Raw genomic sequence first — 18,168 nt, forward strand, 5'->3', positions numbered from 1 at the left:
TATCGGGGATCTTTCTGCCTGAGGCGACCACGGTTGCCCCGCCTCCGATTGTTTATTGCGGGAACCAGAGATGTGATCAGTTCGGCGCAATCGAATCCCTTCTTTCCTTCAACAACTTACTCATACCCAGGAATCATGGCGTTCTTTTTCAATCGTGGCCGCACGCGGCAACCATCAGAAGTCGCCCGGACTACCAAAGAATTAATTCTCAAACTTCTGGACAAGCAGCCCAAGGTCCCTACCCCGATGACCGCTCGCATACAATCGCTGACGAAACCCCAGGCCGAGGAAGAGCTAGTCAAGCAGCTCGGCCACATGAAAGTGATCGTCCAAGGAACGCAAGGTAACAAACCGTGCTATTTTGTCTATGTTACTCGACTAAACTAAACATTGTGTTGGTTTCAGAAGTCAATACATCCCCGGAGCAGGTGCACGCCCTTGTGCAAGCAACACTCCAAGAAGATCTTCTTCTTGAATTAGTTCAATTAATCCACAAACTTCCGTTTGAGGCTCGAAAAGATACACAAAGCATTTTCTCCCATTTCCTTCGGTTCCGACCTAACAATTATGCGCCCGACAAAGACCCGCCGGTTATCTCATATATTGTTCACCATCGACCTGAGATATTAATCGAACTATGTCGAGGATACAATCAAAGCCAGAGCGCCATGCCCTGTGGTGTAATCTTGCGAGAAGCACTCAAGTTTGATGTGGTGGCTGCCGTGGTCTTATATGACCAGTCCCACCCAGGGGAGCCTGCTGTACGACTCTCTGATCTGAAGCCGAATTTACCTCAAACGGGCGAAGGAGTATTCTGGAATTTCTTCGATTGGATTGATAAGAGCAACTTTGAAGTCAGCGCAGATGCGTTTACCACGTTCCGGGTAAGCATTCCAGGGCGATGCGATAGAAATACCGTCTCTAGATATGCATGTGCTAATGCTCCCAATAGGAGGTTTTGACCCGACATAAAAACTTGGTAACGGCATACCTAGCCACCAATTTCGATTTGTTCTTTGGTCGATTCAACAGTACCCTCATTCAGTCCGACTCATATGTGACCAAGCGACAAAGCATTAAGCTTCTTGGCGAGATCTTGTTGGACCGTGCGAACTACAACGTGATGATGGCTTATGTGGAGAGTGGGGAGAATCTGAAGCTATGTATGAAGCTTCTACGGGACGATCGCAAGATGGTCCAGTATGAGGGGTTCCACGTTTTCAAAGTATGTTATATCTATCTTCCATGTCGATCCTCCGTGACGCGTATACTAACGATATCCAGGTTTTTGTAGCCAACCCAAATAAGTCGGTGGCTGTTCAACGCATTCTGATCAATAACCGTGATCGGTTATTACGCTTTCTCCCTAAATTCCTGGAGGATCGAACTGATGACGACCAATTCACAGACGAAAAGAGCTTCTTGGTCCGACAAATTGAACTCTTACCCAAGGAGCCAGTAGAACAGAGCAAGTCGACTCGCAATGTACACCCTGGAGTCAACACGGCTACAGTGGCATGAAATTAGGATCTGACGCTGGGTCGCTAGATCATGATGTCTTTTTTATTCTGCCTTTGTTTTTTTCTTTTCTTTTATCTGTTGTTTTAAAACTACGATGATCCAAGTCGGTATGGAGTTTAGTCTGCGGGTTACCTGTCTTGTCCCCCTTTTTTATCATTGCATAGGCCATCATAGCCTACTGGATTTTTCCTTCTTTGCAATTTTCTTTTTTGAACAGCCTTGGCCTATGGGAATCCCTATTGTTTTTATGAAAGTTGCGATTTTCCCCCTTGCATTGAATCTGCATTGTAGTCTGTCACTTCATAACGTCTCTATCATGATGGATATATCAACCATGACTCTTGCTAGCATCTCCGAGTCCCGCCATTCTTTGCCGTTTTTTCCCCTTCTGTCTCAAATATTACAATTTGTGTGGATCTTTGGAATTTCTTTTAATAAAAAGCCCCAATTAACTTAGTCCAGACTCTTCATGACACCATGGTTATGTTCTAATCTAAGCACTACTAGTGTGCTCCACCTTTGTCGTCGTCTGCGGCCCACTGCTGCGCGGCCATATTGAAGTGGGATGAAGATAGCCCCTGGATGTTTGAATACTTGAATCTCCCAATCGTTAGATGGAAAATTCCTGATTGACCTAATCAATATCTTTTCATTGAAAAAGAATTGAAGTTCAAGTCCACATTTTTAGTGTGGAATGAGAGCTTCGACTCAAGAGAAAAGACGCCAAGGAAGCAACAAGGCCCTACTCCACACCCCTCTCCGTCTTTTTCTCCTGGACAATTTTAATTCCCAGACCCTGACGAAACGGTGATGTGAAATCGGTCACTCTTTTTCTTTTTTTTCTTTGGGGGGTTTTCTTTTCACTTTTTATTTTATTCTTTGTTGTCTTTTTTGGTTCTAATTGTTCGAGTCATGCCGGGATAATGGTGGATAACCCCCCCTACATCGTTATCGCCCGTTTCATCGGAATCGCGGTCGACATTACAAGCTGTGCCCTACCAGAATACGGTCGAGGCAGGTCGCCCTATTGCTATTAGATCTGTTTCACTCCCAACCCCTGCCGATACGCCACCGGACCCAAATGGCCGATCCCTCAGCGCCAGCGACGCCTCGTCAGGCCCCCGTGACCGTCCCACCTCCGCGCGCAGTGCTCGCAGCGCCCGCAAGAATACCATGGAGACATTATCACCGTCAGGGGAAACTCGAGCACGAAGATCAATGGATGAGCGGGTGATCTCGCATGATCATGCGCCGTCGCTCCACAGCGTCCCCAGCATTTTTATCAACGATGCAGCTGCCCGGCCTAGTTCGCGACCAGGGTCTCGACCCGGCTCCAGATGGTCGGAGCGGAAGTGGGGTGGTTTGAGGAAGAGGTCCACGGAGTTGGAGCGTAAAATGAGCACCGAGGAATTGCCCCCAGTACCTCAAATCGACTCGGCATTTAATCGCATTAGCATGGATATACCCACGGGCACTCTGGATGGTTTGGCGCAGACAAGTATGAAGTTTTCCAACCGCGGTAGTTTGATCAGGTCTCAATCGAAGCGACCGGTGTTGAAACAGCTAGATTCGCAGTCAGAGCATCCCTCCGAACAGATTTCAGAGGTACAGAGCTTAGAACCACAGGCGGATCAAGTGTCGATTCAACAATCTATACAACCCGAGCCGGAGTCGATTACTACGGCGCGGCCCCCGTCAACTGGCCTGGATGGAGCAAACGAGGAAATACCAAAGGCAACCCCACGTCCCTACAAAGTGCAAAGCACCCTCCGACCAAGACAAACGAGCCTTCAATGCAGAGCAGTTTCGGCGGACGAAGACATGTTATCGCGACGAGTACGGCTGATGTATGAGAGGGGTGATGATACCGTGACCGATATGGATGTCGCAAAAGCGATGGCGTCGGATAATGGCGTGCTCTGGGAGGAATCTGCATCCCCGGATATCGAGACATCTTCAACCCCAGCTGCTCAGCTTGATGCGCCGTCGCCAGACTCAGCAGCAAGAGCATCGGCTGAAGTAGAACGCAAGCGAATGAAGCGGGAAACCCAGGAACTTGCAGGTGGGATTGAGTACTGGCAAAATGTTGGCGCAGGACAAGTGGATCGATATGGGTTCATCCATGCTCCTGAGGATGGCGAACCTCACCCTATCCAGCGAGTCACCACCAGTCTTCAGCTCGCCGCCGAGACCCCTCGTCGCAAACGGTCGATTCGTCCCCCAACTTCTCGTACCAATACTCGTTCATTCAGTGGCCAGTCTCCAACTCGTGATTTATCCCAGACCTCCGCGACAGGCCGTCCTACATCATCGGCCAGCAATATGAGCCTGCCAGTTCGACGTTCAACATCCCGGCTGCGCTCTGCAACCAACCGTCTTCCGCATAACAGAGACCGAAAGTTCACCGACGAGGCAGCTGACATGCTGACTCTTCCAGCGGATGACCCCGGTGAAGGGAGAGATACCCCAGCTGCGCGCGCAATGCGGAAGAAGGAATGGCAGCGAGAAGACAAGTGGACGAAGATGGCCAAGCCAGTTAAAAAGAACAGAGATGGCGGTGGAATGAAATTCGAGTTTGATACACATAGCTCAAAATTGATTGAGCGGACATGGAAGGGAATCCCAGACCGATGGCGGTCCTCAGCCTGGTATTCCTTCCTTGAGGCCAGTGCGAAGCGAAAACCAGACAGTCCGTCGGAGGACGAACTTATGGAGGCTTTCCGTGAATACCAATATGTTTCCTCGCCAGATGACGTTCAAATTGATATCGATGTACCCCGTACAATCACCAGTCACATCATGTTCCGTCGACGGTATCGCGGTGGTCAACGTCTGTTATTCCGAGTCCTCCACGCTATGTCCCTTTATTACCCTGATACTGGTTACGTGCAAGGCATGGCGGCTATAGCGGCTACTCTGCTAGCGTACTACGATGAGGAACACGCATTTGTCATGCTGGCCCGCTTATGGCAGCTTCGTGGCTTAGAACAATTGTATAAATCTGGATTCGCAGGGCTCATGGAAGCGCTGGATGATTTTGAACGCGAGTGGCTGGCAGGTGGTGAAGTAGCCACACAATTGGTAAGACAGTCCAACCATTTTCATGAAAGCGAAGGTTCTTTTGCTAATGACTTTCTCTAGAATACGGTTGGAATCCCGCCTACTGCTTATGGTACCCGGTGGTATCTGACACTGTTCAACTATTCTATCCCATTCCCGGCCCAGCTTCGAGTATGGGATGTCTTTATGCTCCTGGGTGATGCCGAAGAACACCCCGGTCCCTCACGTCCAACCACATCTAGTGGACGAGGACTCAAAAAGGAACCACCACCATCACTACAACTTGGCACATTTGGACAAAGCCTAGATGTCCTTCACGCCACGTCTGCTGCCTTGATCGATGGCATGCGCGATATAATTCTGGACTCTGATTTTGAGAACGTCATGAAAGTTCTGACAAGCTGGGTTCCAATCCAGGACACCGAGCTCTTCATGCGTGTCGCCAAAGCCGAATACAAGGTCCATCGCCGAAAGAAAACCCATTAAGACTTCTAATTTGCCACCTTTCATTTTTATTTTTATTTTTCCCCCTCGCTGATGCTCTGTTGGCCGCTCATGTCTCCCTAATAACTTCCTGATGCCCTTCTTTATACCCTAATGGTCGGGCCATACCCCCGAGAGTCACTGTTGATGTCTAATACCCCATTATACCCAACACATTGTCTTGCACTCCTCTGATACGGATCATTGGACTTGAATGGTGGAGCACCCTAATATTCCAGGGGCTTTTTTATCATCACTATTAATATGAACCTCCTTCCCACAGCCCACATCAGCTATACACTCTCTGTCTAATTTTCCTTCTGCTTTCTCACTTTACCCACTTCTGTTTCCTTACGACTGTTCCCTTTTTGGATCTCTAGACGATACCTATTCTTACGCTTCTTCTGATCCCCGTTTGATGTGTTTTATTTTGATCTTTCCTATACCTTTCACAAGACCTGTATATTTCTTTTATAATTCGTCAAAGTCGGTTTATTCGTGAGTCCTAAGCCCAGCACTGCTGGTTCTGGACACTTGAATACATCGGCATCAGCACCACCGAGAAAGATGGCATATTCCATTCTTCTTCCTGTGCCTTGTATCAATGTGCGCAAATACACTGATCTATCTCAATTGAGCCCAACCTTGGAAGTTATTGATATCAATGTCGAACTGAGTAGTAATGGCTAGACTTTTGTAGATGACGATCACAATCTATCTATGTCTTTTTGTCTCCTGATCCTTCTCATGCACTATACCCGTCACCAGCTTCACATTAAAGAAAGAACATAATGAGAAATGTCTATCCCAACAATCCCTTTCCACCTTTCGCTCCCAAGTCTCCCTTATCCACATAATTCGCCTTCAACCAATCTTTCGCCCGAGGATTCGTTCCAAGTTGCTTCTCATAAACCACCTCGATATTGTAAACCGTATCCAACCCCACCTTATCCATCATCTGACAAGGACCCTTCTCAGCCTGAAACCACGACTTAAACATCTCATCAATCGTCCTCCCATCAGTAACCCCGTCCGCCATAGCAAGCAAACACTCCCTCTTAATACCCGCCCAGATTCGATTAAACACCAATCCCGTCGACTCCTTTCGCGCAAACACAGGTTTGAAACCCGCACTCCGCGCCTTTTCAATCAAAAACGGCGGAATCGCCTCATCCGTCTGTCCACACGACATAATCTCGTAATATATTTGTTCCGGAGGCATATAATAATGGCCATTACAGATGCGGTAATTCTTTTTCGTCTTCGTGAGCATCTGACTTGAGCGTAGTGATGAGGAATTCGTGGTAACGACACAATCCGCCGGGGCAAGTGCATCAATTGAGCCCAGGACTTCGGTTTTTAGTTCCAGTTTCTCGGGTACAGCTTCAATCACCATCCATGCATTCTCACAAGCCTCTTCGAGTGATGCGGTGACTTTTATCTCGGCTGGCTTGGTGCCCATTTTCTTGGCTTGTGCTTCTTTGTTGCTGTTTATGTATTCGACTGCTTCGTCGGCACTGTGGCTGGATTTTTCGTATAGTGTTACGGCGTACCCGGCTGCTATCCACATCATTGCGATGCGTCGGCCCATTACTCCGGCGCCGATTATTGCGATCGGACGGGTGCTGGTGTCCGGTTTGGTCCAGGGTGTTGAGGGCATGATGATTTGATGTTTTTGTGTGATGGGAGAAGAGAGGGTTAATAGAGATTGAGATGGGCTGAGATGGGATATTGAGTATGGCAGACTTGCCAGTGAGAAACTTGAACGTGGTAAGAATTTTGCTATACTTCGTACTGATGATGGTATGATGACTGAATGTTGAGTGGATGCAAACTATGATCTAACTCTTAGAAAAGATGTGGCTAGGTGGCGGATGAGCATTTTGTGGCTAGTATTTGGGTTTAAGAATGAGTAAGGTTGAATCAAGGTTTGGACCATAATCAGTGTGTTACTATCAGATGGAATGACTAGCTCTCGTAGTATCGATACTAAATCTAACATGTCCTTGAATCTTGAGAGTTGTAGAGCAAGGAGGTGGGTAATAGTAATCGTTGAAAGCATAGCAATAGCCTAGGTCGATGGAAATTGGGACTTGAAGAGGTATACAGAAAGTTGTAGAATTAATAGTACAATAGAGTTGGAACAAATTAATAGTCAAGAAGACTTTTTGAAGATAGTCTTCAGCTATGGCTGGGAGCCATATTGATGAATTTGATCCAATATGATCTGGAGAATGCGTATGTATCGATCCACATAAGGCTCCGGTATATATGCTTCAATGTCCGAAAACCCAGGGTATAATGTAACAGAAAAAGAATCAACCATGTGTTCGCTTAAAGCAGAGCTGCAATCGCAGCAGCGGCAGCTGCAGCTAACGGCGCTGCAGTGGCAATAGGCTGAGCAACACCAGAGTAGCTCACAGTGACAGGGCTCGTAGCCGTAGCATCGGCAGAGAAAGCCTGTAAGCCTCCAGTGACCTTAAGATCGACATAGCTAACCTGGTCGGCGTCGACGGTATAGCTAGGCGCATTCGTGCTCCATGCAGTTGAGTATTCACTCGCAGAGATAGTGAACGACACGTATTGGGAGCAGGAGACAGACTCAGATGTGTGAGTAAACGAGCAGGCCACATTAGCAGTGACATCTGCGCTTACACCTTCGGTGCTAATGCTGTCCTTTATCGAGATACTGTAGGTCTCGGGGCCTTGAATCATTCTCCAGGGAGTCTTGCTATCGATTGCGCACACACTGAGTGGGGCACCATCCTCACAGCGAATGTCATATGTTGTGGCAGTTTTATCGATAGCGTATACATCAGCAGCTAGGCTGGTGAATTGGGCCAGATCGGCGGCATATGAATTAGTAATTGAGACCCCGAGATAACTGATAGTTGTGGAGTTGGCCTTGACGGCGACCAGGGGCGCAAGAGTGGAAGCGAGAAACCAAATAACACGCATTGTATTTGTGGGAGTCTAGAGAAGGACCGTAAAAACTTTGAAAAATGATGGACTTGAGTCTGCGATAAGAAAAAATCTGGACATAAGCTGGTTAAAATAGATTTCAATTTTTTAGTCTCCGCCAGACCCCTGATAATGGAGCTAGTTACACGGACCTTCGCCCGCAAAGTCAACTCAGAATCCTGATCTAGTTGATTATAGACTAGCCGAGAGTCCGAGACACTAAGAAACTTTTCATTAGTAAAGAGATCGTGGTACTTGTCACCGACTGATTCAGTGATTGATTTTCTTTTTCGTCAACAGATTGAATTTGTTGAATATGTTAGACAATATCCCATCATGCTGCATGCACACTGGCATTTCTAGAATGCACTTGCCAGTAATTGAGGGCCACTCGTAGAACAGACTATTGGTGGGGTACATTCGACAGCCTTGCCGTAGTTTAATTGAAATGTCTTTATTCGTGCAAAATCTTCATCATTTGCAAGGCTTTGTTTTTCAAATGAAAATTTAATTGCAGCCTCATCCCCACTGCGCGGCAGCCACTTTCAATTGCCAAGAGTGGAACGCCGTTGTTCGAACATATCCAGGGAAGTATGTCTATGGACCCTGAGGGGCTTATGTACAGCGTCTTGAATGCAGATGACTCGTGCAAATACATGTTGTATTCTTCCAAGGTTATTGGTGATCGCATAAACATAATATCCGGCAGGACAGCAGGTCACGAACGGCGTAGCCTTGTCAGAGTGGTCCTCGGTAGTTCTCAAATGAACAGCAGTTATAAGGGGATGCACTAAGAGTGCCTGATTCTCGGGTAGCGAAGGGTTCCGAATAATTGAACATGGTTCTGCTAAACACTGAGTGGGGTTGTGAAAGGTCGGAGTGGGGAGATGGCGCTCGGAAGTCGGAACATGGATGTGAAGAGGAACCTTGGAAGACTGTCTTCATGACAGATCCATCTCATGCACTCACCTGGTAACTTGGAAGTTTGCTTTTATCAGGTGACACAGCCCCTTACATTCATGCACTTCAACCCATCTATGAGTGTTATGAGATGAAAATGAACTCTATAGTTGCCAGTATTTGTGGATTGAATACCTGAGAATATGTCAAAATGTGAACAATTACTAATATGGTGATCAATAAGAATTTCATTGATCGGGGTACCAGAGCCATAGTAGTACCAAAAGATTCATCCTCATAATTAAGCCTGGGGTTCTCAGAATCAATCGGTATCATTTTGGTCGTTCCATTGGACTCTTTAGCTAATCGGAATGGAGCCAACTGGAAACCTTGAGGCAAAATATCTCAAGAACTTCAACCTCTAACTCCACCCACATCACCTCCCTGGATACACCAAAGTTACAACCATGTCGTGGCCCCGATCCCACCTTCTAGAAATTGGTGAAAAATCATGGTGTCCATCATGGCTCCAGCGACATGAACAACTCGCCCTCACGAAATTCTGGAGTTTGAGGATTCCCGGGTGGAGCCATGGAAGTCCCGCGACACAGGCATGTGCAGTAATGAAAAAGTATCTGAGGGACCTTTCCTCCTACACGATTAGAGATATCTGTGCTGGAGCTGGAGGACCCTCTCCAGTCATGGAACTGGAGCTAAACAAGCAACTCGAACGCGAGGGCAAGGAGCCTGTTCAGTTTATCTTGAGTGATCTCTACCCCCACCAGGAAGAGTGGGCGCGCATCTCGAAGAAACAAGGAAATATATCGTATATCGCGGAGCCGATCGATGCTCGTGCTGTTCCTGCGGCTGAAATAGCCTCGAAGAAAGAATGTCGGGTATTGAATCTTTGTTTCCACCACTTTAGTGATGAGGATGCAGGGAGTATCCTGAAAAACGCGATTGAGTCCGCGGACGCATTAATGTACGTGACCACTGGCATCTTTCTGTCTTTTTCTCCCTTTCAGAATCTCAGATGTTTTAACTATATCTTAGTATATTCGAAATGTCTGCCCGCGATATTTGGACGTGTCTGTTCTCATTTTTGATGGTATTTTGGACATGCCTCGTCACCATTGTCTGGTACTGGTACTCACCCCTTCATCTGTTCTTCACATTCATTGTACCTGTGGCGCCCATTGCCATCGGAGTTGACGGATTTATTTCCTGTTTACGAACTCGTACCTTTGAAGAAACTCGAAAGCTATTGGATCAGCCTGGTCTTGACCTCTCCGGGTGGACATTTCATAGTGGGAAACGCACTGTTCAATTCCCATTTATTATTTTGTACTACTATGTTGGCATTAAATCGGATTGAAGCTGAGATTGAAGTTTTCCAATAATCGAAATATTACTGACCTCTCTGCTTACTATGATAATATCAATCGAGTCTCGGTCAGTGGTCGTAGTACTCAAGTAGTACTACTACCTACACTAGTAGTTCAAAAGTCTGTGGACACTCCATATTCCAGCCCGCACCCCACCAATTTGAAAAATCCATAATAAATCGAATTTTGCTCCAAATTCCATGGAATTTTTTGCCAAATTGAATAAATTAATTCATAATGATTAATTACACTAATATTTGGTGTAATATCCCCGCCCTCGGCGTACAGCTTCAACTCTGCGCGGAAACGATCGAATAAGGCTGTCTATTGTATGCTGTGGTATTATCCACCACGCTTGTCGTAAAATTGTATGGAATTTGTCCCGTGCAGCTAAACTGCGACCGGTATGTCGAAAATTAGGCTTCAATTTTAGAAGCTCGAGTTTAAGTAAGCGCCAACATGGTTCAATTGGGCTGAGGTCAGGGGAATGCGGAGGCCAATCTATTGTATGAATTCTATGTTGCATTATGAACTCCTGAGAGCTCTTAGCTATATGAATCGGTGCGTTATCTTGCTACAATATCATCTCTGGGTTATAATGGTCTAATAGGCCTTCTTATAGGGCGTCTTGATAGGAATTTACTGAAAAACCACCTCTTGGGGACTCTGGATCACATTCCATAATAATCAAATCAGATCTACCACCAATCCAAATAGCTGCCTAGACCATTTGTGCGATATCATGCCCTGGTTTTATTATGAAATTGACTAAATCTTGGCGATACGCTTCAGATGATAGTCGAAAAACCCATTCATTACTCGAATTTTATTGTTGATGCACGGAGTATTCATCTGAGAAGATTAACCGCTCTGTCTCCTTAAAATTCCGCCATTTTCGACAGAATTGACGTCGGTGTAGAGCATCATCCTTAGTCAATGGAATTCGGCGTCGAGATTTCCACTTGCGTAATTTATATCGTCGTAACACGCGATAAATAGTGGATTTTGAGATACTAATCTCTCCAGTTGTAACCTCCGCAACTAGAGCACCCCAGCTCATACGTGGATATCGTCGACACATTCGATAAATATAGCGCTCTTCTCTAGTAACAATCTTGCGCGGGCGACCTGAACGGGGCTTTGATTGCATATCTTTGCGTGTATTAAATCGCTTGATTGTGTTGTAAATAGTTGAACGCGCAACTTGAAAATAGCGGGCAATTTGAGTAGGTTTATCACCTAATTTATAAGCTGTAATAATCGAACTGCGCCGAACATCTGATAATTCTGCATTTTTCGAACGATTTGCACTAATTGCGGTGCCAAATGCGTCCATATTGACCGAGTTGCAAATTTTTGAAGTTGCCAAGTCGGAAAATTGGTGGGGGGGAGAAGTGTCCACAGACTTTTGAACCAGAATGTAGTACAACTGGGTTATTTGTATGTTTGCTTTTCTATTCTACTATTCAGTCTGAAAGTTCTAGATTAAAGTTTATTTCAGTCTTATAAGATTGATGTCGATTGCCATATTAGGTCTAGTACCTCAGTTGAATATCAAACCTTGTCGGCTGTTCTAAATAGTCGAGCCGATACAAAAACTTGCTAGTGCATATTCTCACCGTTTATGATGCAATTCTGATCAATAAGATCAGCTCTTCTAGTGAACAGCCGCACTTGACCTGTTTCGTCCATATCTTGATTTCACTATACCATTTGACGTTGACCCGGTATAACCCGACACACCGCCAGAGTGCTTGACACTATGGCGCGAACTGCTCGCCATAAGCGTCAAGCTACGGCCAAAGTCGCCGTTGAGATCGGAAATAGTGTCCTTTATCGATTGCCTCCAGAAATAGTCAAAATGATTTTTATACCCTTACTTGATGCAGATCAGATTTGCTTTGCTTTAAGTTGCAAGTATACATTTAACTGTTTCAAATCATATCTCAACCGGCGCGGAACCTACAATGCTCATATTCCGGCCTTGTCATGGCCACCGCAGTCCGAATTCTTACATTCTTCCCCTTTGGAATGGAACAAGGCACATAGCCAACTACTTTACCGACTCCAAAGTGATCTCTGGAGGTATTGCAGTCAATGCCAGCGTCTCCACCGACACTCCAAATGGCGTGCTTTAAAATCTTACTGGAGCCTCGGCCAACGACCTTGCTTTAATAAATGTGATATTCCGACTAGCAAAAGAGCATGTTCACTGGTATACACCGGCAAAGTCGACTTCTGTCCTTGCACCGGTATCACCTTCCATGATAGACACCATATCGGCAAGTATTGTTTAAACACAGACCCAGCTTTGATCCCAACTTACAGGGACAAGTTTGGTCAGCCGTTCTTCAAAGTCAGTACAGTGACTGGGAAATCTGTCTATCAAGAACTATACCATGAATGTTCCATGGATAATGATGAGCCTCAAGCACATGTTCATATCCAAACCAGGACTTGGGTTGACGAAGATTCGAAAACTCTACATATACACAATCGGTTCATATTTGATCCTTGCAGCCGATGGCCTTTACAGTTAAATAGGCTTGCAGCTCCTGTTTCGAGAATACATAAAACACCCGGTGAATGGCTGAAGATTTTCTTTGAAAAAACAGACTGGCACTCAAACTTCTTCATTGGTGATCTCGGTTCCACGTCAATTTCGTGTGAATGGGGTGGATATAGACTGATGGGGGATGGATATAATGGATTTGAGATAAATCTGTACAGAAATCTGGGACATGATATATGGCCTAGCAGAAGATGGAAAACTCACTGTCACAAATCCTAGTAGTATAGCCTGGAGGGCTCATATGTTTGCTATTCAAATGATTATAACCTTGGAACATTACAATCAATACTAGGTACAGGCCCTTCAAATGTTTAAATTTGAATGATTCCAAGATTTTATACCACCCAAGTTCTCATTTCAAAGCTCGTACATGATAATTATGATATCAATAGCTTTCCACTGCCATATTTGTATACTAAATTCTTATGTTTTCATCATCAGTAAAGGGCCTTCAGCATAAGAATGGATACTTTGAATAGTTGACTTAAAGATATTCAAGTTGATGAGTGATCGGTATTCTTGATGTTCGAGGCTTTAAGTTCCAAAGCCTTTGAGTATTTATTCCTTTGATATTGCGCTGCTCACGTGCACGTTGTCGCCTGCGTTGTCGCCTAAAGTGCTAGCGAACTCTCACATCACGGTTTCGTCTTCGCCCGCGTCACTTCGCGTCTTTCCTATCGTTCCACATCCACATCCACTGCGCATTCCATCGTTGTGCATCCAGTCTCATCCCACTTACAATCGTTTCAGCTGATCAACTCTGATAATAACCATCATGTCCGAGATGGAGCTCGGCAACGCGGCCGGTAGTGGTACTTGCAAGCCTGAAGGCATCGTGATGTATATGCTGCTCTACCTCGTTTTCCACTTCATTATGTTGACCTTTGTTGTTCACCCCATCATCTATCGGTAAGCCCCATTGCCTTTGTTGAAGCTACAAAGACAAACTAACCAAAAATAGTCGCGAGCGCGCCATTGAAGTTCGTCGCCGCGCCGAATTGCGAGAGTTGATCTTGGACTACAAGTTGAAGTATGCGGACAAAAATCCTGCCGCCAATCCTGCCGCCGAGGGCCCAGTACGCAATCCAAGACTCCCGTTCTATTGTCGCATGATAAAGTTGCTAACATTTGCCAAAGCTGCTGCCAATTGCGGCCAAGCCGCTCGAGAAGTAGTCCCCATGAGGGCTCCAAGAAAGAAGTAGCTGCGAGTCTGATTATTTCGATAACCTGGATCTCCGACCGACCGACCATACCTCTACTTCTTTCTCTTTTTTTCTTTCGTTCTTTCAAAGGGTTGCGACTGATCTTTTTGTGGTGGGTTTGGTGAGAAATTTCCCACTGGTTTTCACAATTGTGCACCCTATTATCATTAAGGTTAAAATCTGTGGGGCAAAGACTTCTCTAAGATTGTTATTGGTCTAGTACAATGGAAGATCCTTTGTTCCTCATTCTTATCACGATCAGGTTCCTAGTATATACCCCCTTACTGCTAACAGATACTCTGGCAGGGTGATATAGTACATGTACCTTCTAGGTATATGTTCATGTCATATCCCCCCGAAATCGATCGACCTTTGTTTTTTCGACTTGGAATATTTTATCCTTGGTTCGCCTCGGGTGATGCAAGAGCTGAAAGACCCCAGTTCATCCTGGGTGAGATGTGGGAGATGTTATCGAACTAATGAAGCCTGATGCTTCCTATTGGATGTCTGAACCTCCCCAACCCCTGTTTCTGGTTACCGGCCATTGGACTAAGATGTACTAACATCCAGCACCATCCTAGTTCTTGAATTCTGCAAGATTCTGTGCATTTCCCAATCCAGTGCTGTATCTCAGGCTGAATGCAACCTTGAAGGATGAGCAAATCTATCGGGAGGTTATCCCTGCTCTGTTAAGTCTCTCCGGTGTCCCGACTCATCCACCTGGAGCATCCTCTTCCCTTGTTATGGCCACCAATCAAACTTTAACCTTTCCAACTCCACGGCTCTCCTCTTGATCATTCATAGGTAGCGAAGAGGAAGACTTGGAAGCAATCTGCCAAAGCTCCCTAACCTGTGAACTACAGAACCAACTGGGACCTACCTCCGAGTTCTAGCCCCGGGATCCTTTCTCATCCAGTACTCTGTACTAAGTACTGTATCAACACCACCCAAATTGTGATAGGCAGACTTGGCGAACCACGCAAGCATTCGAAACATCTCAAGCCCACTAGGAGATCGGCACCAGTACCAAGTGGACCAGGCGCTTGCGCGGAATCCGCAATCCGCCCGTTCGCCCAACACGAGGACGATAATTGGCGCTAGATCATTGATTTGCCCGCACTTGAGGCGGCTCCCGTGAGGCTAACAGAAATGCCGATCCATCTCATTTGTGCCCCCCCGTCTCTGCTCCACTGCCCCGTCCGGGCGTGTGTCATCGTCTTCGTAAGGCGATCTATCCTGGCTAATGTACGGAATAGGTCCCCATGTCATGCGTGGCTCGATCTGGGTCTTTTCGGTTGGTCTCTTTTTTTTTCTTTTTTTCCCTTCCTTCTTTCCAATCTCTTGATCCTTGTTTTTTTCTGTTCTTTTTTCTATTTTTTCTTTTTTGATTCCCTTTTGCCTTCTCGTCTTCATTGTTCATTGTTCAATAGACATTCTCTTCATACTAACTTGATTCATTGTCTATTTATTATTTCCCCCGTGTTTCTAGTGGTCTATTGCTTTACCGATCTTCAATTCCGATCCCCTAACGCCTTAGCCCTTCTTCTGAATACGTTTCAGATTGTTGCCAAGAGTGGGATTTGGCTCTGCCTACTTTCCCCTCTCTTTCCCCTCGAGACTAATTTCGGTTTCCTATCTCTTCCAACCGAACTGCATCGGGTCCGATTACGCAAGGCCTGGGGCCCCCGGGGCCTGGCTGAGTCAGCCCAATTGATTGGATCACCTTGAATTTAACAGGTGAGTTGTTCAATTATAACTTATTTGGTGTTAGTGAACTGCATGAAGAGAGGGGTTATGGAGTAAGATGTGTACAAATGTACCATGTTGGTCTCAGTCTTAGTTGGTTTTGGCCTCATATGCCTTTCCTAATTGAGACGCGTTGCCTCGCTCCTTCCCGTTCCCGTTGTTTCTTTTTTGATGAATTTCAATGTTGGATTTTCATTGCTTTTTTCCATACATCATGTTTCATCTTCACTCATCTGAACAATGTTACTTACTCTCCAACCTCAACAGACCGGAGGGGCAAATGTCAATGAGTACACGGTTATTCACAAGATCCACCCGACCCCACGGTCTTCGTGGTCTGACACCTCATCTGGACAAGATCCACAGCCTATGGAATCTTCCCAAAGAGAGCTTCCGCCGTCCTCTACTTTGAACCTGCCTGCAGCAATGCCCACTCCATTACCCCCGCCGCCGTCACAATGGCAAGGAACTGAATCTATGCAACAGTGGTTGCTGGCTAAGACCGAAGAGGACCGTCGAAGCCAAGAAGAGGAAAAGACCCGTCAGGAAACTTTGCGATTGGAGCAACGTAGAATCGAACAAATGATTCTTATCGAGTCATTGCGTGCTGGCGTGCCTCCACCCATGGTGCCATTGATCTTTGCGGCCATGCATAGTTCGGGTGCGGGAAACCTCCAGCTGATGATTGATACAGCTCAGCAATGGATGGCGCAGCCATCTAGAAGTGCTATGGCGCCTGGTGCTCAACAACAACAAGCATATCAAAGTCACAGTCTCTCTACAACGCTCCCACCGATACAGAGCCAACAATTGCCAAGTCAAGTGGCTGCAGGTGAACCCCAACGGGATCCACGCACACCTGCGTCCAATGTGTATACCCCTCAACATCCGACCATGGGTATTATCAATACTGCCCCGCAGCCAGCTGGAAATGGGAGCTCAATGTCCTCAGCTGCGGGTACCCCAGTTCCATTGCCTGCTCATCTACCCCGGCCTATCGAAATGCAGCAGCCAGCCATGCAGACGGCTCACGTTGGCCCTGTACAGTACGTGGCGGCTCCACATGTTCCTCAGCACGCTCCTATGCGACAAGATCCACGCCCACGCCGCCCCTCACCTTCCATCTCATTTCACCACTGGGTGCCTCCAGGACAGCCCTCTCATGCGCCAGCCTCCGCCAGAAGTCAACCGGAATCGATTCCAGCCGATCCAGCGCCTTCGGCCATGCGCCATGACTCCCCCAGTCGTAAGAGAAAGCCGCAGGCAGCTCATACACCGATCGCTCCTCCCGCTCGACCATCGGAATTTGTTCCAGCGGAGGCACAATCTGGCCGTCAGAGCCCAATTATTGGCACGCCGCAGCACGCACATGGAACGCCGGGTATCACGACTGCGCATGAGTCTTATCACCATGAAGAGAGACCGGAAACTCGGCAACGGGAATCCCCAGAGATGAGCCCCTGGGCTCGCAGAGGTAAATCTGGACGGGGCTTCAAACGGGAACATCATTCTCGCAGCCCGGAACGAAGCCGGAAAGCCCAGGATCACCCGTCATCTCGACATAAAACTACGGCGTCGGACGAGGAGAACATTTCAGATCCTTCTCCAGATACCGGTGGGAGTACCTAGCCTGGCGCGATAGATGAAGACTGAGACGGCCTTTCATCCATATCTACTTTGTTTAAAGCACCTATTCTTCCAAAACCTCTGCTTGTCGTTTTAAGATACCCGGTCATGAGCCTTTTCATTGGTTCTTGCTGCACTTTTGAGCCTTTTGGAGTCTTGCGAGCATCATCCATAGGTGTGAGTAGCGACAAATCATTTCTATTTTTGTGATGTTTGAGTGGGCTGTTTCATTCGTTTTCTGTTCTACCCAAGAATTGATTCTTGAAAAGCATATTGATACCAAGTCTGTTTGGCTGGATTGAACAAGACTTGCTGGCAATCGTGTCCAATTACACTATGATTATTATGTCCCTCGTTTGGGCTTTTCATGAGCCCGAGTAGACAGAGTTACTCTGGACTACAAGAATAAAATCCAAGATACATTTTAATGTTTCAGTGCTCTGATTGCGAGTCACCTTAATAGACGCTCATTAGCTGTAATAATAGTAGAGAAGAACTTGAATCAAGAAGTTTACTGTAACCTTAAGTCAGCGTATAATACCTCCTAGAACTGCTATGACCTTTTCATCTGCCAGTGAACCCCGGAGGTGATATAGGATTGACGGAACGATTTGAGATGGCATATCTTTGGATGATATCGAGGCTTTTCAAGACACAGTCAGGCTGGCAGGATCAAACTTCAGATTTATCTCAGCTACATGAATCGCAGATG

At 46.4% G+C, this 18,168-nt stretch overlaps 7 protein-coding genes across 7 annotated transcripts; 5 read left to right on the plus strand and 2 right to left on the minus strand.

The window, feature by feature from the left end:
- Positions 1 to 135: 135 nt before the first annotated feature.
- Positions 136 to 1,521, plus strand: N7483_009733 (Mo25 family protein; the record flags this gene model as incomplete). The annotated part of the gene is made up of 4 exons (XM_057093160.1): positions 136 to 343; positions 406 to 884; positions 953 to 1,225; positions 1,285 to 1,521. The coding sequence occupies 4 exons, from the start codon at positions 136 to 138 to the stop codon at positions 1,519 to 1,521; spliced, it is 1,197 nt and encodes a 398-aa protein (XP_056944334.1).
- Positions 1,522 to 2,444: 923 nt separating this feature from the next.
- Positions 2,445 to 5,067, plus strand: N7483_009734 (putative TBC domain protein; the record flags this gene model as incomplete). Its single annotated transcript, XM_057093161.1, has 3 exons — positions 2,445 to 2,495; positions 2,524 to 4,602; positions 4,663 to 5,067. 3 exons carry the CDS (start codon positions 2,445 to 2,447, stop codon positions 5,065 to 5,067), a joined length of 2,535 nt encoding a protein of 844 aa, XP_056944335.1.
- A 799-nt stretch (positions 5,068 to 5,866) lies between these two features.
- Positions 5,867 to 6,724, minus strand: N7483_009735 (3-hydroxyacyl-CoA dehydrogenase family protein; the record flags this gene model as incomplete). Its single annotated transcript, XM_057093162.1, has 1 exon — positions 5,867 to 6,724. One exon carries the CDS (start codon positions 6,722 to 6,724, stop codon positions 5,867 to 5,869), a length of 858 nt encoding a protein of 285 aa, XP_056944336.1.
- A 674-nt stretch (positions 6,725 to 7,398) lies between these two features.
- N7483_009736 (uncharacterized protein) lies at positions 7,399 to 8,022 on the minus strand (the record flags this gene model as incomplete). Its single annotated transcript, XM_057093163.1, has 1 exon — positions 7,399 to 8,022. One exon carries the CDS (start codon positions 8,020 to 8,022, stop codon positions 7,399 to 7,401), a length of 624 nt encoding a protein of 207 aa, XP_056944337.1.
- Positions 8,023 to 9,392: 1,370 nt separating this feature from the next.
- N7483_009737 (uncharacterized protein) lies at positions 9,393 to 10,300 on the plus strand (the record flags this gene model as incomplete). Its single annotated transcript, XM_057093164.1, has 2 exons — positions 9,393 to 9,907; positions 9,979 to 10,300. 2 exons carry the CDS (start codon positions 9,393 to 9,395, stop codon positions 10,298 to 10,300), a joined length of 837 nt encoding a protein of 278 aa, XP_056944338.1.
- Positions 10,301 to 13,657: 3,357 nt separating this feature from the next.
- On the plus strand, positions 13,658 to 14,084 carry N7483_009738 (uncharacterized protein; the record flags this gene model as incomplete). The annotated part of the gene is made up of 2 exons (XM_057093165.1): positions 13,658 to 13,791; positions 13,844 to 14,084. 2 exons carry the CDS (start codon positions 13,658 to 13,660, stop codon positions 14,082 to 14,084), a joined length of 375 nt encoding a protein of 124 aa, XP_056944339.1.
- A 1,986-nt stretch (positions 14,085 to 16,070) lies between these two features.
- Positions 16,071 to 17,459, plus strand: N7483_009739 (uncharacterized protein; the record flags this gene model as incomplete). The annotated part of the gene is made up of 1 exon (XM_057093166.1): positions 16,071 to 17,459. One exon carries the CDS (start codon positions 16,071 to 16,073, stop codon positions 17,457 to 17,459), a length of 1,389 nt encoding a protein of 462 aa, XP_056944340.1.
- Between the last annotated feature and the right edge of the window lie 709 nt (positions 17,460 to 18,168).

The sequence above is a fragment of the Penicillium malachiteum genome (assembly GCF_028827825.1).
Source record: "Penicillium malachiteum strain IBT 17515 chromosome Unknown utg000004l:1.0-4883003.0:1.0-4884900.0, whole genome shotgun sequence".
NCBI classification, from domain to species: domain Eukaryota; kingdom Fungi; phylum Ascomycota; class Eurotiomycetes; order Eurotiales; family Aspergillaceae; genus Penicillium; species Penicillium malachiteum.